The 23,233-nt window shown below is 37.9% G+C and overlaps 1 protein-coding gene across 1 annotated transcript in view; it reads right to left on the minus strand.

The window, feature by feature from the left end:
* LOC109054737 (usherin-like) overlaps nucleotides 1-23,233 on the minus strand; it is a 196,342-nt gene that overhangs the window by 123,822 nt on the left and 49,287 nt on the right. Inside the window, 5 exon segments of the mRNA XM_042773393.1 lie at nucleotides 669-799; nucleotides 6,080-6,310; nucleotides 19,002-19,146; nucleotides 20,521-20,690; nucleotides 21,777-22,055. Coding sequence (XP_042629327.1) covers nucleotides 669-799; nucleotides 6,080-6,310; nucleotides 19,002-19,146; nucleotides 20,521-20,690; nucleotides 21,777-22,055 — 956 coding nt within the window.

Below are 23,233 nucleotides of genomic sequence, written 5' to 3' on the forward strand. Positions count from 1 at the left end.
CCTTTGGTACAAACATTTTTTTTATTTAATTGTGCTAATTTTTGCTTTGTAATAAATTTGTTAATAATGGCCAGTATTTGTCATGTAGATTTGATGATCTTTCTTTCTTCTTTCTTTCTTTCTTTCTTTCTTTCTTTCTTTCTTTTTTTAATACCCATTTAATGAATTATTAGAATTTGTTTCAATATTTTTAAAATTGTAACAGAAAGAATCAGTATCATATTGAAGTTTAGTATAGTCAATCCCTAATTAATACCACAAAATAAATGTGAATATTAAATTTACATTTTAAATAAAAACTAAAATCAGTCATTGTAAATGCTACAATGTTTCACAACACTAAAATTTACTGTGCAGTATGAAAAATTATTTGCTAAATAATTGCTAAAGACTACATTTATCAGTGATAATACATTTCTTCTCCTTTAAAGTCTTTAAACATTGACTGAAAATGTATTCTAAATATAAAATGTGAACATGAGCACGCACTATTAAATATTCAATATCGACTGATATCGTTAAATGAAATCGCTAATGTCAGCCGATAAACAATACGGTACTGATATATAATACATGCCTGATGTAGAGGTTGGGATCTATTACATTTAAAGGTTTGAAGCCTTTTTGTAGCATAAACAAACACACAGCGGTTCATGACAATGATGTACCTGAGGGTCAAAGAGGAAGTATGGACGGCCTTTGCGTATTTGCAGAGCGACATACTCCTCCTGTTCTCCAGGGGAAACCGCAAATAGCAATAGCCCCTCCTCGACGCGTGTCCGGAAACTCAGCTGCAGGCCTGGAGAGACAGTCAATGCATGCTGCATATTAATCAACTGTTTTAATCGACAAAATACTGTACAGAAAACATTGTAAAGCTGCATGAAAACATGTTAAAATGCATAAACACAGCAAAAATTTAATTTATAAGAATGCAAGAGCAAATGACAAGATAAAACTGCCCAGACGTGTGAGAAACTGAGCTCTACGGTGCCAGTGTGAATGTGTATGAGTGTGTAATGCCTGTGAGAACAAAACATTGAGTGGTGCCTGAATGGTCCCACAGTGCCTGAGCAGATCTACCCTCTAAAGATTTATCCTAAAAAAAAAAAAAAAAAAAAAAAAAATTCCCCAGAACTAGTAAAACATTCCAGCATCTGACCTAAAATCAGACATAAAAAACACCTTTGAACTGACATCCCTCTTCAAAATAAGTTAATTAATATGTTGAGGACTGTGACTACAAACCCACTCAAATACAGACTGCTTAGATTAAAAAGATTACTCTTAATCTATCTTTGAATCTCCAGTGGATTGAAAAGGTTGTAAGTCTGGCTGACCTCATGTAGAGCAGAAAGATGTTTCTTCAGGCTTCAGATATATAAAACTGATACAGGGATTATACCATCTGAATACCAACCCTACAGGACTGACTGATATTCTGGATTCAACTGGTAAAACTATTATATATTACATTATATAGGAAACGACAATGAAGACATAATATAATGTTGCAAAAGATTTCTACTTCAAATAAATGCATGTTCTTTGTATTTTCAATTCATCAAGGAATCCTGAAAAAAGTAAAAAAAAAAAAAAAAAAAAAAACAGTTTCCACAAAAATATTAGGTAGCAGAGCTGTTTTTTTGTCATTTCGATTTCGTTTTGGCATTTATAATAATATTAATTACAATGTTTCTTGAGCACCAAATAAGTATATTAAAACAACTGAAGGATCATGTGACACTCAAAACTGGAGTAATGGCTGCTGAAAATACAGCTTTGCATCACAAGAATAAAGTGAAGTGAAATACAGCCAAGTATGGTGACCCATACTCAGAATTTGTGCTCTGCATTTAACCCATCCAAAGTGCACACACACAGCAGTGAACACACACCGTGAACACACACCCGGAGCAGTGGGCAGCCATTTATGCTGCGGCATCCAGGGAGCAGTTGGGGGTTCGGTGCCTTGCTCAAGGGCACCTCAGTTGTGGTATTGCCAGCCCGAGACTCGAACCCACAACCTTAGGGTTAGGAGTCAAACTCTCTAACCATTAGGTCACGACTTCCCCTAAATTTAAATGATTTAAATTTAAATGACATTTTAAAATATATAATTCCTATAATTGTTTTCTGGGCACTCAAAGCGCTTTACATAGAAGGGGGGAATCTCCTCAACCATCACCAGTGTTATAAGTGTGGTGTGTAGATATACATTATTTATATACTGTACATACCTGCAAAAATTGGCTAAAATACTTTTTTTTTAAACCCCTCATTAAAAATGTATTTGAAATGTGAATGTCTGAATTATTATGCTATTTTTATTCAATCACATATTTACCATGACATATTGTCTTTAATCATGGTGATAGAACACCTTAATCCAGCCCTCAAGAAGGTATTCTGTAAAGAACACAGAGAGATATTGTCTCATGTTAACCAGACAGTCTCAGTCCTGCGGAGGGTGGTTGGGGAGAACCTGGATCAGAAGTTGTAGGTTCAGCAGAGCAGATCTCTCTGGGGTGATCAGCTATTTTTTGACAAGTGCTTCACATCCATCAGAACGTCTGGTCTATTACAGGAGAGGGAACGTGGAGGCTAAAGTGACATCTGTGGGATTTGAGATCCCAGTGGAGCAGCGTGGTGCTGTACGCACTGCAGGCCTGTCCAGAAAAGCTGTGGTCAGAGGTCTCTCAGGCGCAGGGCCGGTCTGAGCGAGCTGATGAGGAATGAGATTCACCTCTGTGGGTCTCAAGACTAACGCCAAGACATGGGAAAGATGTGAAGCACTTTTACATGAGGACTGCATCAGCACTTTAGGACACTGTGCTCAGGGTAATGCACCCACCAAATATGGAGACTATATATATAGTATATCGTATATAGTATATAGTGTATATATATATATATATATATATATATATATATATATATATATATATGTATATATATATATATATATATATATATATATATGTACACACACAGTATCATTATTCCAAATTCTACATTTATTGAATGATTTTATTTGAAATATGAAGCAACGATATATTTGGCAGTTGGTGGATAATGGGAATTGATGGCAAACATGTTCATCCCCAAATATTTTTCTCTGCCAAAAAACATCATATCAGCTATAAGTAAAACAAACAGGGCTATTTGGATTTAATCTGCTTAGTACATAACCTGAATAACTTCAGTCATGTTAATATTATTGCGGCATTAATCAAGTTGTTGCGTATTAATGAGTTTTCAGGAAATGCTAATTACTGTCATAGATTCTGCAGCACCCCATTAAATATACAAATTACAGAATTAAAGAGCCAGAGCTTTTCATGATTAATCTTTAAATGGGGAAAAACTAATGATGTCTGTACAAAGTTTCCCTCTACTTTCCACTGACTGAAGCCGTTTGACAATCAATCAAATTAATTAAGGAAAATAATTTGTATCATTTAACATTTTGTACTACAATAGCATGTAGTCTTTGAAAATTGCTTTATTCTCATGTATTACTGCCTCCCATTTTGGGAAACTGTACATTTATTCACTGCCAATGGAGATATGAAAATAGACTGACTTGAAAAGAAAGAAATAAAAGTGAAATATATGATTACTACAAACAATGGGCAAACGAGACAAGCCAGATATAAAATAAAATAATATAAAATAAAATAAAATTAAATAAAATAAAATAAAGAGACATTAGATCAAATGTTCTGATAGGATTTTCACTGTTACTTTAACGCGCACACATTTTACATAAACAGAAAAAAGAACCGTTTATGCTGCTATATTTCAATGACGATCAAAACTCAAGTCAATTCACCTCAACTATATTGCATTTTTAATCTCTTTTTACTTTGATTTGTTGGGACTTACATCCTTTAACAAAGTCATTTCAAGCACAAGATTAGATGACCATTGATTTTGCTTAATTTATTGCTTTGGCTTCATTTCAATAATATACAAAGTATTTGTCCCTGAGCATGCTATTTGTTCATCGCTTTTTGCTGTTGTCATTATGCCTCATTTCAGCCATTGAGCTTTTCAGTCCGATTTATCCAGTTCTCGAAGTTCAATATAACAAGCAGCTTATTTTCAGCAGGGAAATCTTTGTGTTTTGGGGTAGTGCATCACAGAAATCAATAACACAAACATTTCAGCTGTTTAGTACCTGCATTTGAAATAAAATTGGAAATAAAATCAGATGAACTAAAGGTGTGGAAAGTGTAAAAAGCAAAGTCGCCTAAAAGGGGTGTTGTCGTTCTGGTTTGTTCTTTGAGTTCCCTCATTAGTTGGTAGCCATTTATAATCCCAGCAGGCCCAAGGACGAGCTCACCACTTTGACTGCAGCCATTGATCAATTAGGGAGTGAGCTGAACTCAACTCAGGGCTTGATTTATAAAGATTTATCCGTTTGTCATTATTTAAGGAAAAAAACTGGAAATTGCAGTGCTAAATGTTAATAGAGTTAGAGGGGGAAATGGCCATTCATTTCCTGAAATTGCAAAGTCACAAAGGGTCACCCATTTATATGCACGCTTCTTAAGGAGGCAATTTAATGTCCCCGACTTCTTAGGGAGGATCTACTAATTGCCTCGTTTTAATATAAATAAAGTCAGATTTCCAAGATATCTTAGAGCATGTGTCCAACAAAAAAGGGCTTGTGACATGACATGGTTTCATGTTCATTTGTGGATTAGGCAGCATGGAGAGGCTGGGGAATGGAGAAGTGAAAATGGCATAAACCCTGGCATAAAGCACTTCTACACCGCACATTCTCACCAGTGAATCACTTTTCATGCTAAAAAATGTACCACATCACACACACAAAAAAAACAACAACTCATAAACCTTATCCTCATGTCACTCAGAAGAGGTCATCTGATGTTTGCCTCCTCTGTCACATCACACTGACCAATCTGATAACTTAAAGCAATGCCTTCTGAGCTTTTAATGCAATTAAAGCGCAAGTAATCTAAACAAATGGCAAGCTGAAGGATTTTTGCGTTAGTAGATGAACCGGAACCTATATTCATTTGAAACTCAATTCCCCAATTATGTTTGTAAACAAAAGTATAATTGCCCTTTGTCTAATCATGGAAGTCATTAATACATCAGTATGGAGAAGAGTGAGGAAAGGAGTGAGAGATGAATTAAGAGTGTTTAGGGTGGAGCGATGGGGTTGGAGTGGCCCACATGAACATTTGAAAATGCTTTAGGAGTGGGAAGAAAAGTTAGTTTGGAACCAACACAAATCAATACAAATGTCAAGAAAGTTTACATTTAGTGACATCTGACAGCTGATCATATTCAATAATAATTTTCAAGTTCAAACAACAATTTATGTATTATTTGACAATAATTTTCATAAATTCCAAATCACATCAACTACAATTTTCACATTTAACTTTGTTTGGTGAAATTTTAAGTTCGAAATCGATTGTTTGAGTGTGGGCAAAAATGTTCCCATGTAGATTTTGCAGTGGGTTCAAGTTAGTCTATGCATATTCGCGGTGCTGTGATATAGCTGTGTAAGCTGTGCCTCATAAATTGATCCACATCTGACAACGCACATTTTTGCTTTCTAAATTTTGCAGAAAATTTGCTAATGTGACCACATACATGGTTGGTGGTTGTCTACTCAGCATCAACATTTGCTCTCTACAATCAACATGAAATAATTATTTTTCTATTTACATTAACATGTTACTGGTCTGGTCTACTGAATCAGTGCATGTTTTAAAAAAAAAAAATAAAAATAAAATAAAAACAAATTAAGTTTTTCTTGGAATCTTTGATCAATCTCTGAAACAACTCTCCTTTTCGGCCAACTTCACAAATCCCTCTTACATTTCAACCCCTGTCTTAATTTTGAGAAGTTACACCCACTTTTCACAATTCAATCAATCCCCAATAGATAAAATTGTCCCATCTTTTTTTTTTTTTTTGAGTGAATATCTTAATTCTCCTGAAAATACACCATATTATGTAAATAAAATGGGTACTGATCTGCATTTCACAATCAATCATGCATTTTGAGGCACATAGAGACGATGAGACCCCGTACCTGTGAAGTCAGTGTTGACAGGCAAAGTGGAGCTGGGAAATCTGAAGTAGCCACTCCCTGTAAAGCGTCTCCCCCTTATAACCCGACCCTGGGTGTCAGACAAAGACACATCCGTCCGCTCCACATGATACAAAGGTGGAGGCCCGTTCAGCTCGGCAGGGGCATCCCAGGAAACCTTCATCACAGTCATATTCAGCGGCCTTAATGTAGGGGCGCTCAGACCTGCAGGAGCTATCATAACAGAAAAGAGGAAAGGATGTAGAGATATGAGAATGAAAAAAAAAGAGATGTGCATTTATAGTCATCGCTCAGTTTCATGCATGCTGCTGTAATGATCTAATAGGGCTCTCGTGTAGGCTGAGAGGAGGTAAATTACCTCGGCCTGACACATCCTCTGTGCATTTAGCCCACTCTGCCTGTCAGGCCATCCACACCAGCAGTGCTAATAAAAACCCTCCATAGGGAATGGACGTGTTGTCTTCCAAGGCCCATCACGGCACACAAGTCATAAATTATACTCAATCAATAGCACTTGAGTCTATATAATTGAAACTCTGATATCATTTCAAATCCCTCCCGCTGATTTAATAGGATTTGTGTGAAGTCTCACTGGACATTTATCGTTTTTGCCTTAAAACATAAGGTGGTAAAAATGAAGTGTGACTGACGTGGCTTCATGTGCCCTTAAGTACTACAAAGGAAGCGATTATTCATGAAGAGTCTGCAGGTGGTGGAAACTCATTAAAGGGACAGTTCAGCCAAAAATGATAATTCTGCCATTATTTACAAAAGCAGCAATTTGTGAATGAATTGTTCCTTTAGTAGCATCTTTTGAATGAATCATTTGTTTCAGTTCAGGAAACTGGTCGTAATATTTAAAAAAGTCCAGGATATTCTTCAAAAAAATTATATTAAAGGGGTCATGAAATGAGAAACAAAATTTGCCTTGATCTTTTGGAATATAAGAGGTCTTTGTACCATTAAAACGTCCTGCAAGTTTCATAGCTTAAGACGTCCTCCCCATTATAAACGAGCCATTTATTTAATCAAGCTCTAAATACAGCTCGTTCTGGATCCATGGTAAGAAGTGATGTCACGGTGCGAAGTGACGTTCCAACCATTTGCATATGACCGCCTCCAGCACAAGACAACTACGCTCATTTCGTATCGTTGTCGCGCCGCGCGCCTCACAAGTTTTCAGTCGACAGACAGCGAGTGGGTCTGTGTACAGGAAAATTACAATGCCACGCAGTATGGCGTTATTTCCCTGTCAAATGTCGAGAGCGCATTATTGTAGCGCGAAAGTACATTAATATAATGTGCGAGCGCGAATCTCTGCTCGCGCGCGGGAACTGGGCGCGCGCTCTCAGATACACGTTGCTCTTGTAAGAATTTTCTCTGGGGTCGCTCAGAGAGTATGCCTGCACTTAAAACGTGTTCAGTGCAATCGCGAATCTCTCCTCTTCGCTTAAAGTAAGTGTGTATGTGCTTAGACTGTGTCCCGTGCGTTCGCGCATGGCCAAGTACTCTTCTCTTCGAATTCTTTCTCTTTGCTCTTGGCATAAACGCTGTCAAAACGGCAACAACCAATCAGAAATAGGCTTCAATGACTGACCAATGAAAACGCGACATCGTACATGGAATCACCCGCTACTAAACAGTTACGCTCAATCCGCAAATGTTCTGGCTGGGGGTGTTAATAGAGATTGCTAATGTGTCGTCATCATGACGTATTCCCAGTGGTGAACGCAAAGCATTTTGGGAATCCGCGGCACAAACACATAACGCGCCAGACTTCTTTGCATGGAGGGAAGAAAGCAGTGTTCAAGATGCCGTCTACATGCTGTGTTATAAACTGCAATAGTCGTTCTCACAATAGGAGTGGCGTAAAGGTTAAAAACGGAAAATCCTTTTATCGTTTTCCAGCATGGAAAAATAATAATACAAGCCATGTTTCTGAGGTGACAAAAAGGCGACGAATGGCATGGATAGCAGCAGTAAGGAGGCCCAAGATTACCTTCGACAACACTCCACCACACATGATGGTGTGTTCAAAGCATTTTCACAAAGGTAAGTTACAATTATTCTCTGTAAATGTTATGTTGTGGGCAAATAACCAGCGTGTTTTGTTTGACTTAACCAGACCATTAGATTTGACGTTAGGCCAATGTTAACTGTTAACTATCATGAAATGGCTAGAAAATGAGCTTAAGTTACCAATGTACAAAAGTGTAACGTTAATCAGTTTTAAATGTTGTACATCTAGGCTACATAGCAATTCATTTGGTGACTGTGTTTGCAGGCAAACCTGCCTATGAAATGTTGGAGTGTGATCCTGACTGGGCCCCTTCTCTGTACCTCGGCCATACTGAGGTCAAAGCTACAAACACAGACCGGTTCAAGCGCTTTAGGAGAAGAGCAACGAGGTCACAACAACAGCAACACCCATCCCTTGGCACTGACAACACTGGTCCTGAGGCTGAGGTGGATAATGCAGCACCCTTATACCCAGGTAAATAGTAAAACAATACAACATACACTAGCGTTCAAAGGTTTGCGGTCAGTAAGATTTTTAATGTTTTAAAAGAAGTATCTTCTGCTCACCAAGGCTGCATTTATTTGATTAAAAATACAAACCAAAACTGTAATATTGTGAAATATTATTCCAATTTTAAACAGCTCTTTCCTGTCAATATATAGTAAAGTGTAATTTATTCCTGTGATCAAAGCTGTATTTTCAGCATCATTACTCCAGTCTTCAGTTTCACATGATATTCAGAAATCTAATATAATGCTTTGATGCTCCAGAAACATTTATGATTATTATCAATGTTGAAAACATTTATTTACATTTTTATTTCATGATGCTATGATGCACAGAAAGTTCACAAGAAAAGCATTTATCTGAAATCCAAATCTTTTGTAACATTAAACACTACCGTCAAATGTTTGGGGTCAGAAAGAACTGTAATTTTATTTTTGAGGGATAGAAATAAAATTAATCAATACTTTTATTCATCAAGGATGTTAAACTGAACAAAAGTTACAGAACAGACATTTATAATGTTAAAAAATATTCTATTTTACATAAATGCTGTTCTTTTGAACTTTCTATTCATCGAACTATAAACTGTTTTCAACATTGATAATAATGAATGTTTCTTGAGCATCATATTAGAATTATTTCTGGATCATGTGACACTGAAGACTGGAGTGTATGCTGAGAATTCAGCTTTGATCACAGGAATAAATTAGTTTAAAATATATTAAAATTTAAAATAGTCATTTTAAATTGTCATAATATTTCACAATATTACTGTTTTTTTTAGCTAATAGCTAATCTGGATTCCTTAGGAATAGAGGTTGTGATATGACACAATTTCTTTATATTGTTACTGTCAGACACTACACCTGCAACTGAGATGGAAGGTCCTGTGAATCCACCCCCATCGCCCGGCACTGTCTACACCGGTCAGGAGAGGGGGTTGAGTTGAGTGGAGCATTTGTTTTTGTTTAAATGTTGGTATTGGTTGCAGGTGGAATTACAATATATTTTATGTCCAATGGTGTTTCTTTATCTAGACAAAGGATTGAACCTAAGTGTAAGTACCTTTGACACAGAATGGTAGCTTTTCTGACACAAAGGCCAGTCATTCTAGAAGGTCATTAGTCATGCTAATGTAACAGTCTTGAAATACATTTACAGTTTATTCTTATTGTTATTACAATTAGACTACTCTGCACCTCTGGCAGAGATGGAAGGACAAGAGACTCAGCCCCTACCATCAGCCCCAGACAATGCAGGGAGAGAGGAAGATATGGAAACTGAAACATCAGGGGATGATGGTGCTCCAATAGGGAATGCAGATGAACAGCAGAACTGCACCATGTGTGGCCTCAGACTCAAAGAAATAATACGCTTGCAGGAGGAGAATCGAAAACTGAAGGGAGAGCTCTCCAAAAAGGCCCTGGATGAGAAATTTCTCAAAGACAATGATTCAAAGGTGAAGTTCTACACTGGCCTTCCATCTTTCAGTCTATTGATGGGTGTGTTGATGCAAATCATTCCCAGTCTACCAAAATCAGAAACAAAAGAAAGAAAACTCTCCCATTTTCAAATGCTCCTCCTGACCCTTATGCGCTTAAGACTTGATCTGCCTGTCGAACATGTTGCACACCTCTTTGACATTAGCCGACAAACCGCATCCAATCTGTTCATTGAGACCATCAATGTACTGCATGCACACCTCAGCCCTTTGGTGTACTGGCCAAAGCGCCATTGTATACAGGCAAGCATGCCACATCAGTATGTAGAGATGTTTGGGAATCGTGTTACTGTTATTATTGACTGCTTCGAGCTTTTCATTGAAAGGGCACAAAATCTACGTGCAAAGGCACAGACATATTCAAACTACAAAAGCAGGCACACAATGAAATATCTCATTGGCATAACACCACAGGGTACTATCTCTTTCATTTCCAAAGGGTGGGGGGGGCGTGCCAGTGATAAGCAGATCACAGAGAACTGTGGCTTTCTTCAGAAGCTCTCGCCTGGAGACCTAGTGTTAGCAGACCGTGGATTTGATATTAAAGAAAGTGTTGCCCTTGTGGGTGCTACACTGAAAATACCTGCCTTCACCAGGGGCCACAGCCAACTTAATGCAAAAGATGTGGAAGAGACCAGGAAGTTAGCTCATGTCAGGATCCACGTGGAGCGAGTGATAGGGTGTATGCGCTCTAAGTTTAACATATTAAATGACACAATACGCATGGGATTTGTGGTGCCTTGTGAGGGGGAGGATAAGACTTTGCTGGATAAAATTGTCGTTGTGTGCTGTGCTTTGACCAATATGTGTCCAAGTGTTGTTGTGAAGCCATCGTGTTAGAATTATACACCATGCTCACATCTACTATGTTAACCTTTTTTTTTTTTTTTTTTTCAAAATTTTTTGTAATGTCTTTACTCACATGTAATGATTTTTAGCCATGTCTGTAAATAAAATACACAAAGACTGAATGAAATTATGTCTCCTTTATCTTTATTAAGGAAGAACTGTGCAAAATCAGTGTTCTTTGTTTGCATATGCAATTAAATAACTTAAACAGTAGTAACAACCAACTTAAATTGTATGAGAAAGATAAGAACTGGAAATGTATGAGGTAGGTTGTGGGTGATAAGTCACAGACATGTGCAAGCATCACATTGCCATGACTCTTCTCTGGCTGGTGCGCTGCTGAGTCCCACGCAACCTAAATGGAACCACTGTATAGGACAGTTCTGATTATCGCAAGCAACCATGTCATCAAGCTCTTCCGGCTGTCTGCAAAAGCACCACAACACAGCCTTTTCACATGCCCTTCTTTTGGGCTGGCGGGAGTGACCTGGCTGCAGTGTGGCCAATGGTATTTTGATTGTGCTTTTTCGTGCTCGTTTCTTGTTTTTGTCTGTGGGCTGTGAATCAAATAATGGCACAGGTAGCTCAGCTGGAGGCACAGGTAGGTCAGCTGAAGGGGGGGTGCTGGTAGGGGCTGGTGGGACAACCTTGTGCTTGGGTGTTTTACCTGGCTGTAATGTGGCCAATGTTTTTCTGACTGTGTTCTGTGCTCGTTTTCTGGGTTTGTCTGTGGGCTGGGAATCGGCTGATGGCACAGGTATTTCAGCTGAAGGCACAGGGGGTGGGGGTTGAGTGTAGTGATGGGCTACAAGCTCAGGTAGGACAACCTTGTAAAAAAAATTTTGTGCGGTTGGCAAAAGTGTCTCCCAAAGTTCTACGTCAGGCATGACACGCACAATTGCAAGGCTTTTGGTCGTCCAAACAACAAAGTCACAGAACTGTGACTCTGTGACAAAGATCTGAGTTTGTACCTGTTTGTAGTACTTGTGGGTCTGCTTCAACTCCATCCTTCCTTCTGTGAACTGCAGACAAAACTCCTTGTCAGTACATGCCTGCAGAATGTTATGGTCCTGGTGCTTAAAAGGGCATTTAATCTCCACACATCCTTTCCCGCAACATGCACAATGCACAAGTGCATCAGGAGTCGCGCCTATTTCAGGGAAAGAAGGGTTGATTATGAATCCACAGTGTTCCACTTTCATGTCCCTGTGCTGCAGCTCCGTCTGTGTGATGTAGGAGACCCTTGCCGTATCCTCTTTTTCTCTCCCCCATTTAATGGCCTCTGGGCCATTGTCAGTCTGTCTCAGTGAAAGTTTCTGTGGATAGCACACCTTCTCCACAGTTGACTTTGCTGGTCTGGTTATGGAGGTGGAGACAACAGCGTGTATGATGGAGGCGGTTATCCTTCCAGCTCGTGTGCTGTGCCATATGTCAGACTTGTGCTGCTGTCTTGTGTTCTTTTCCAGTGCAGCTGCCTCTGTGGCTGTCACTGCCACAAGGTGTGTCAGGCCCTCACAGTGTGGAAGCAGGACAGACAAGTCACAGCCATCCATTCGTGGGTCGCGAAGACGCAGCAGTGACTTCGGCAGGACACATGGCTGAATGGGATCAGCATAGAGGTGGCAGAATTCCTCCATTACAGAGCATAGTCCGGACCTGTGTGCATGCATGAGTTCTGTGAGGGGTTTTAAATCGGCAAGTGTCTTCTGCGGTAAACATGTGCCACCTGAGCGGGTCCAGATCTTGGGTGCTGTGCTGGTGTCTCCACAGACTGACCGATCAAGTGCCTTTTTTCGGGCTGAGCTTGTTGTAAAGTCAATAGTATGTCCAGGCGCTCCCTGCACTTTGGTTATATTGGAGGGCATCACCCAGTACGCTTCAACATCTGTTGGAGTCACATTTCCCCGCAGACGCACAGCTGTATCGATCTTGTACAGGAGGGCTGCCACATGTGCACACTTCTCTGCCACGCCAGCCATACACGTGCAGTGAGCGCTCTCCACTTCCCCACATGCTGTAAGTATGACCCATGGCTGTAGGGGCTTTTGGCTGAGTCGCATGGAGTGATTTACCTAAGACAATAAAAGCATTATTAATAGCTATGTTTGGTAATTGTACCTGAATGAATTTAAAATTAATTTGGTATATTTCAAATCAATATATTTGATTTACTTAAAATTTTAATTAACACTAACTTTGTATCTTAATTATAAATAATTTATTTCTGTATAAAATAATACTACCATCAAAACACATTAGATTTTCTTTTTTTTAATCTAAGTGTAACTTAAAAATAAACAGATTAGAGGTCTCTTTGAAGACAAGAAATGAAAACCAATGCAATATGATGAATGTCAAAAAGATGGCATCGACAGACTGTTTTTAAATGGGGTTTAATAAATAATTTTTGCTTTTAAACAGTGTGTGTGTGTGTGTGTGTGTGATAGAGAGAGAGAGATTATGTTTTTATGTTTCCACTGTTCGATCGCGCCCGCGCCTCTCTCTCTCTCTCTCTCTCTCTCACACACACACACACACACGCTGGTTTGTTTAATTCTGACCGCATGCACATAGATAAGATAGAGCGAGGAGTGTGGTGCTTAAAACATTAGCATACCTTTGAACGGACAACAGTTTTCTGCCCCACTTTTATAATCTCCAGGTCCTGGACCCATCCATCTGTAAAAAAGACCTGGGCCTGATGCAGCGACTTGAAGTTACTGAAAACTTCGTGTGTGTATGCACTAACACTTAAAATCATGTAGTTATAAATATATGGGTGCTGGAAGTTAGGCAACAGTTTGACGTCCCTTGACCAGTCGCTCTGCTCGTAAGGATCCAGTCCTTTGATTCCCTTTATTTTCTCGTTGTATCTCATCTTTGCATCAGGATTTAGTTTAACGCGGTATGGGCCGAAATTTTTTTCTTTAGCCCGCTGCATTTTGTAGGATTATAATCTGTTTTTCACACTAATTTTTAATTATGTTAATGCCAGAACACTAGCCTTCTATGCCAGCCCATGTAAACTGGCCAAACATACCCATAATTCTTTGCGTTCTGATGACGTTGCCGCCCAGTTGGTCACATGTCTTAGCGATCTCTATAATTGATCCATAGGCACTGTCGTTAGCCAATCATAACAGTGGGCGTTAACACTGAACTCTTAAAGGGGAAACAACCCAAAAACAGACTGTTTGAATCAAAGGATGAGAAACAGGGTGGGAAAATGTTATAATTCACTACATTTCAAAAGTTTTTTTTTTAAAAAAACTATAGTAATACTATAATTGCACCTAGGGGACCATAATAATAAAATAAAAAAAACCATGTCATGACCCCTTTAAAGAAAATATTTTTTTCCAGTAATACTCTGAACAAAAAAAAAAATTTCTTAGTGTATTATAGGCAAAATTAAAACAACACAGTAGCGCAGCTTGGTTAAGCAATTCATCTTTTTCAAACCAGCGCATTTAATGTTTTGACATGGCTCACGGGCTTAGCAAAAAGGTTAATATTGTCTTCATCATTTTAATGACTAAGTCAAAGACAGACATGTCTAGCACCAATTACAGCCTGGCCTGAGTGTTTTCTGTATTTTTACAACCTGACGTTTTCCGTGGAACTATAATACTTATTTCTGTAACAGAAAAATTATTGATTTATGCATAATTCTAACCCTCTCGGGTTGGGGAGGAATATATGCACACCATATTTTGACTCAGTGCAATGTGTACAGGTGGGGTACATTTGTTCTGCTTGTCTTTATGGATGTAATATACATAAAACATTACCATCAACTCTTGATTAGCTGTTCACATTTCAGCAAGATCAATAACGGGAGTGTGCTTCCTCTTTAAAATGCTACGGGCTTATGTCCTCATCAGAGAGGGCATGTGCGCTCAAAAGAGAATTATGGTTCCTTTTACATAGAAAAAAGGAAAAGCCTTTTGGAGGAATTATGAATATTTGTTGAACATTTTTGAGCAGTATAATGTAAAATAATAAACACACACACACACACACACACACACACACACACACACACACACACACACACACACTATCCACTGTAAGAGAGAGAGAGAGAGAGAGAGAGAGAGAGAGAGAGAGAGAGAGAGAGAGAAAGAATAAGAATATTCTCTAAAAATTAATCTTGCATCTGACAGGGATATAAATTGTGTACAATGATTCTGAATAGTTACTCTCTTGCTATGCATGCAGAAATGTCTTTGATCTGCGTCACATACTGCCTTGTTGATTAATGTTATTTTCATTGATTATATGGAACCATAACCTTGACCGCAGGAGCAAAAATATCAAATATTGTGTTTGCTGAGATCTTTCTGGTCTGTTCAATGAAAACTGACATTGCAGTGCATATTAACACTAAATCAAAAACAATTAAATATCGCCTTAAAGAATGTGAAATAAAAGACAAATCTGACTCAAAGTAAAAATTATTGGAAACAAACTGTTTATTTCGACTACTGTGTTCTATAGCTATGAGAAACATTAATCTACAGTTTAACCATTCTGCTATGAAGTTACAGTGGGTATAGAAAAGAATCACCCCCATTTAAAATAATCAAATTTTGTTGTTTTGCAGCCTGATATTAAGATGGACACAGTTTTTGGTTTATCCAGCTGTATTTACTCAGTGCAACTTTTAACATCCAAGTGAAAGATATAACACCGACATGTCAGAAGGAAAAAAAAAAAACAACAACAACAGAATCATTGAGATGGAAAAAGGATCACCCCTGTGTGTCAGTATTTCGTCAAACCACCTTTTGCTTTAATTACAGCCTTTAGTCTGTTGGAATATTCTCTATTAATTTTGCACATCTAGACTTTGCAATATTTGCCCACTCTACTCTGCAGAACTGCTCAAGTTCAGTTAAATTTGATGGTGACTGTTTGTGGACTCCAGTCTTCAAGTCTGCACTCTGACTAGGCCATGCAAGGACATTAACCTTTTTTACCAACTACTGTGTGGTCAGTTTTGCTGTGTGCTTTGAGTCATTGTCATGTTGGAAGGTAAACCTTCTTCCTATTGACAACTTTCTGGCAGAGGACAGCAGATTTTCCTCAAGAATTTTAAGGTCTTTTTCAATGACCACTCTTTGTCATAAATTCCTGCAACTGCTTCAGAGTTGCTGTAGGCCTATTGGTCACCTCTCTGACCAGTTTCCTCCGGGCTCTTTCATCCAGTTTGGAGCGAAGTTCTGATCCAAGGATGGTATGTGTTGTACCAAATACAACTTCCACTTCTTGATAATAGACTTCACTGTGCATTGATTAAGTCTTTGACATTTTTTATATCCATCTCCTGACTTGTGGCTGTCCACAACTTTATCTCGGAGATCTTTTGACAGTGCCTTGCCACCCATAGTTGACCTACAACTACTACAATTGCACTACCAAGGACTGAAATGCTCCAGGAAAGCTCTTTTCATGCTGAGCTGATCAAAATGACCACAGCTGATCACAGCTGAAAGTCAAATGGCTTTGTGTGCCATTGAGAAAGTGAGTAGCTACACCTGATCGAGTTTACAAGTCATTTTTAGGAGAGGGGTGATCCTTTTTCACACTCATTGATTCTGGTTTATTTTTTTGTTGTTGTTTTTTTGTTTTTGTTTTTGACGGTGTCAGTGTTATATCTTTCATTTGGATGTTATAAGTTGCACTGAGTAAATACAGCTGGATAAAACAAAAACTGTGTTTGTCTTTATTTCAGGCTGCAAAGCAACAAAATGTGATTATTTTAAAGTGGGGTGATGCTTTTCTATACTCACTGTATAAATAACTTAAGTGTCTCATTCATTTCAGTGGTGTGCTATTTAAAGCAATTTGATGTCATTCCACTCAGAGAAAGCAGATGCTGACTTCTCGGTTTGAACAGATGGTAATTCTGTTTGTTGTGTTGTATTGATGTTGTTGTGATTTTCATTGTGTATACAGACAGTCATAAAACGGAGGTAAGGCTCAAATAAATTGCAATCATCAACATTAAATCCTGGCAGAGAAGTGGTTGAAAACAAGGCTTGAGGGAGACATAGTCTTGAGTGGTCCAGACAACAGGTTGTGTTGTGTTAGTCAGCGTGCTGTTTGTTCAGACATACAGGAGGTGTGTAAGGGCGTTAAGAGCAGCTTGTGTGGGAGCAAAATTGTAATGAATTGGAGACACGGCAAATTCATCTTAGGTGGTCGTAAAATGAGCTTTCATATGAAAACAAAGAAAAAAGCATTAAAACACACACACTCAATGAAACAGAAGCACAAGTCCACTCAAACATCAACAAAAATCAAAGCAAATATTCGTTTATGTCCTTAAGTATAACAACCGATACCCTATGCTGATGAAAACCCTTCAGTAATAACCCCATAAACAGAAGCAAAGCGTTAAAAGTCTCCCACCATATGGAAGAGTCGATGACATCGGCAGCTCCATCGGCTGCAGCATATTGAGCTGACCATATGTTACAGCGGCGCTGCAAGCCTGACTGATCCATGCCCATCACATTCCACTGTATCAATTAAAGGCCCTTGAAGGCTGCATGATTTGTGCCTCTGTTATTAAACCCTGCTAATTCATCCTACTTACATATTCCTTATAAATCTCCGGGAGTGTGCAGTGATTCATGGCAATCGGGGAGAGCGCTACGGCACATTTTTCTCCTTGTAATTAACAGTAAATTGTTTTTACTGCCACACAATGAATTTCTCGGCTTGGGCCGCAAATGAAGAAGTAAGAAACGGAGTGAAATATCCTGACTGAGGGGTTGGTTTAACTCATTAAGTCGTCACGTGAGCCGATGTATAGGGAAAATAAAGGCAAAGGGAAAAAACTGAAGTGGGAAATGAGGCTGGACATTGTCAGGAAGTACACTGCCTTCCTGAACAATTAAGAAAAGGACAAATCTGCAAAGGCTAAGCTGAGAATGCATATACAGGGTAAGACGAGCCAGTTTCATGCATTTTACAAATACGTAGTCTAACTGCCTAATACAATATTTTTCCTAATGTTTAATCTATGTGTTATGCTGGAGGATCATACATTTTCACAGTCAGTTTATATCACTTACAATTGCTAAACATGTGCAGTTGACTGTAATACTGATAAGTGTTTGATCTTAAGAACTGTTTTTAAACAATGTATTTTGTAATTTTTTGTTACTGTGCAAAATCTGGATCCTCAAAAAAAAAAATATTAGAATTATATTTTATATATGAGTAAAAAATAAAATCTATAGTCACTATATAAAAGGTGGCAGCAAGAGTGAGAAAAAAAGAGAGTCAGAGAGAGAGAGAGACAGAGAGAAAGAAGAAAAGCATGATAAAAAATAAAATGGTGTTCTTGATGACACACTTTCAGAAATTGCGCAAGGAATGAACCTTCCTTCCTCTGACTGCTTGGCTGTTCAAAATTCATCAATTTTAAAGTAAGAAAATAATAGAGATAACCTGAGAGTGAATCTAAAATAGCTTTAGTTTGTATTCCTTTGAGATAAAATACTTCCTCTCTCAATTGAGAGCAGGGCAGGCCATATGTGCTCCAGTTCACCGAATGGTTTACATACACAATTAAAGGTGGTCTGTCCCGGCCTTCACTGAGGGAGACCTATTCAACGAACTGACTATGAGCAATGACAGACACTTTCCATTAAAGGCACTTCATTAATATTAACATAAGAATTAACACCTATTCAGATTTTTCTCCTTTCAACGACAACATATATCAGAGTGCTCAACGCGTAATTGGATGTTGAGTGCTCACACACGCATACTGTGTGTGTACTCCATTATAAACTGTGAATTTTTAAAAGTAGAACAGTTGAGATTGGTTCTTATAGTTTGGTTTGGATCTTGTATCAGGGATGATGTAGCATCACTGAAAGAGAATTTTAAACCAAACAGGCAACATCTGAACATAAATAAGAGTGAAGTAAATCCACAGCAAAGATTCAGAACGGAGACCTGTGATAAAAACTTGTATGGTACACCGGATGTAGAGGGATGGTACTGACCGGAAGGCAGAGTTCGGCCTGATGCAGGTGGACTGCTCACACAACCCTGTCTGTTGCACACAGTTACAGTAAAACTGTACTCCTCATAGGCCTTCAGTCCTCCTGCCGTGTAACTCCGCTCCTGTGCTGATCCACTGTATAGCACCTAAAACATACAAACACACATACAACACTGAGTACAGTTTAAAATATATAGAAATAGATATAGATAAACACAGCACTAACACTTGCAAGCACACAATTACACACTTACTGTAAAAATGACCTGAAACAGTTTTTAGGCACTTAAACTAAGACAACAATGTCAGAGCCAAGGTCTAATTGTTAACATGGTGCTCACTGAAAGACTTCAGACAGTTCAGGTAATGTCCTTTTACTGTTTTACACCATAAATTATTGTAATTCATACTGTAGTTTCACTTCCAAAAAGCTATACATTTGACAATATTTTACATACCAATTTTCAGTTTTACAAATTCTGACTTTAGCATTTTCATAGCATTTTTCCATTAACATTTATTTATTTTTAGAGTTTAGCTATCTATCTATTTCTATCTTTAGCTAGCTATCTAATATAAGGACATACTTTTGAGTGGTGATGTACATGCATTGGTGAATATACAGTGTGAACCTTTTCACTGAAATTTAATCATCAGAAAGAACTATAACAAATCATTTGAAACAACAATTTGCTAAATAAATCGGTTTTCCTAATTGTCCATGGTAAAGAGAGGAACAATCTAGAAAAACATGTTTGATTATTTCCTCATATTGCTCAGCTGTATAATAAGGCAGAATAACACAATGTGAAAAAACAGCGATATGGCATTCAGAAAAGATGTTTTGAAAACAGTGGAACAGTACTCAGTAACTGCTTGCAATAATTCAGCAACTGATCATACCAATGGGAGTTCTTACAACCGCTCATAAGAAGTAGACATGTAGACATGCACTGCACAGATAACACCTTCGGAGCTTTCAATACCTGCCTGACCTGACATATTTATTAAAAACGTTCATATCTGCAGGTTACAGATTGAAAACATCATCAATGCTAACATACACTTATCAAACTAATTAAAATCTAAGATAATGAAATCCAATTAAAAAGAGGATTGTTCAGGAAAAGTAATCTCAAAAAACATCCTTGCCATGAAGACAGGAAAGGCGATCCTGAAATGGAAAACATTGCTTTAAATAAAGACTAACATGTGGGAGACGGCACTACTTTTACTACCTTTAAAGGTTTGCTAGCCGAATAAAAAAAAAAAAAAAAAAAAAAAAAATCTGGAAAAAGATGAATACCTTTTTTTTTCATTTTAGTGGAAACATATCAGTGAAAGTGGGGGGGGGGAAGTTGAAAAACTGGAGCAATAGGAAGTGTTCTGTGTGATGCATGAAGCAAAGAACAAGTCAATATAGTCACATAAGCTTCAAAGCTGTGTGCCAACACATCAGAATATTCTGGCAGTGGCCCTTTTCTATCAAGAAAAAAAGTTGAATGTGCTGAAATAGATACCTGTGTTACTATAGGTGGAGCGTATGGATTGGACATTTGTTCTTGTTGAAGGTTGACTCTGTACTCAGTCACTTCGCCCCTGACGTCTTTGTCCTGTGGCATCTCCCAGCTCACTCTGAGTGAGCACGAGGACACAGGGGACACGTGAGGAGGGGGCATGTACTCGGGCACTGTGGAGCAGCACAAATAATTAATCAAAACAACAAAATGCTTGCCAGCATTTCAGCATTTTGTCTTGTTATCCAGCAAATGAATGTACTTGAGATGAAAATGTAATTTATGTACAGAATACTGCAATTAGGCTCTAACTAAACCTAATTAAACCTAACAAGATGTAGCAAACAAATAAATAATAATAAAAATAGTTGCTGGTTAGGGTATTATACGTATGTATGTATATATATATATATATATATATATATCTATATATATATATATATATATATATATATATAATAATGGTGAAAAAATTAACAAACAAACAAATAAATACTGGAAAAATACTGATAAAATATTATTAAATTTTTTACATTTCGGATAAAAGCATAATTTATAAATTGTAATTTCTTTATTTCTTAACACTGACAAACTGATTCCGCTCTACACAGCTCTACACTGACTTATTTCAAACAGCTGTTGGGTTGTCCTCTTAACACAACCTTTGACAAGTGCATCTCGTTAAACAAAAACATGGCGTGAAATAAAAACAGTAAAGTACACCTCCCTCCAAGTGTCAAAATATAGAGAGGAAGTTGACAGAAACACTAAATGGAACTTCAGCTGTCTTCTCTTTAAATAAAATAGAAAGCCTGGATGAGCTCCTTCCTGTGAAGCACTTGTGGTGAAAATGTATCCCACATAAACAATCCCTCACATGTTTATGCTAATTCCCAGTTTCCGTTTTTCAGGAACTGTCATTCTACGCTGTAACACTAGCCACCGATTCTTTTTCTGCTTAATAAGCATCTCCTCAAAATCAATTCTCCAGGGCTCCCATCTAAATAAAGACCGAAGATACAGGATTTTCTCTGCGGAATGGAGGCCTATGTAATGCAATACTTGTTGATTTCAAATTGTTTTGAGTGTTGTTTAAGAGAATTTGTTTCATAATCTCTTTGGATATAAAACAAAATGAAAAGATCCAACCAAACAAAAGTGATGTTTAAAAATTAATACAAAGTTTCATATAATTTTATAGTTATGATCACCGTAGTTAAAAAAAACCAACAACTTTAAATGGCTTTCTTTGATAGTACCTCCTTCTGCAGTTCGCCCCGTGGCCCACTCTGACAGGGTACTGCCGGCCATGTTAACTGTGAGCACTCTGAAGCGGTAGGTGGAAAAGGATTCTAGATTGGACACAACCGTACTGCTCTCAGGCGGTGTTAGAGCGTTCTCATTGGCCGAGCTCAACGACCGCCGTGGGTTATGCCAGCCACTACTGAGGAAAACCCTTTGCTCTGGACCGTAACTGGTGGCGTTTCTCTGCGACTCATTCTGCAGCTGCATAAAAAGCTCATATCTGATAATTATGCCTGGAGAGAGAAAGAAAGAGATGCATGAAACATACATATGCCACTACTTTCTTCCGCAGTTCCATATTAAGCCTCATACAGAAGCAGATGATACTGAGATGTAAGACTGGCCATTGACAATACACAATTACAGCTGGTGCATGAAATCATGTAGAAAAGAGAGGTAGACAGAGAGAATCTGATAGACACAATTAAACGGAGAGGAAATTCATTGAGAGAATCCTCTAAGGGCACTTTATAATGGTCCATGTTAATGAGCTAATTTGGCAAAAAGCATGATAACTGGCATTAAAAGTCATTGATACACAGAGGGCTATTTTGCTATGCTTTCAATGGTGCGAGGCACAAGACATAATTGTATGCAGCAATCAACTATTGTAAATGTGAAATGTTTCTTTGCGGCGCGCAGTCCCATCAGTTTATATTGCGAAATGAAGCATGGGCTGAGCCTTAATCAAGCCTCTTGGTTGTAGATTAAAGTTCGTAAGGAATTAATTTTCATCCCGGCTGAGATCAAATGGCATCTCTATAATAGTATTTCTCATTATCGTAATGATGTTGCTGGAGATGGCTAAAAAGGAAGCTACAGCAGAGTGGAAGAGCATTTCAGCTCTGCCGTATGCATTTAAAAATCACTGTTAAATAAAATCATGTCTGACAATATTACTACTCCCTCTAAATAAAAAAGCAGAGTGAAATTTGTGGACTGATCTGAATATTTAAATGAAAAAGACAACGTTACTTTCAACAAGTTAACGTCCTAGTACAGTATCAGCGTGGGTTTAGGAAGTCATAAGCTGATTATTTACATTTATTTAAGTTCTTTCAGCATATTAGGTCTGGTGTAAGACAAAAACTGATACAAAATGGAAAAAGAATACCACAAAAATATGTAAAAATCAGGGGTAGCGATCACAACAAGAACATATACCCTCTGAATATTTGAAATATTTGAATATATTTGAATATATTTGGATATTTCGGTGGTTCTCAACCAGGAGGTGGGGGCCCACTGGGGGCCTCAGCAAACAAGGGAGTCGCAGGATGACTTAAAATGATTTAATTAAAATGTAAAAAAACACACACATTAAAATATTTATATCTTTTTTTATTTTTTTGTATATTTAATATTTTTTTATTTTTTTGTATTTTAAGTTCTTAAAATATTTTTTGGAATC

The sequence above is a fragment of the Cyprinus carpio genome, chromosome A17 (assembly GCF_018340385.1).
Source record: "Cyprinus carpio isolate SPL01 chromosome A17, ASM1834038v1, whole genome shotgun sequence".
In the NCBI taxonomy this organism is placed as follows: domain Eukaryota; kingdom Metazoa; phylum Chordata; class Actinopteri; order Cypriniformes; family Cyprinidae; genus Cyprinus; species Cyprinus carpio.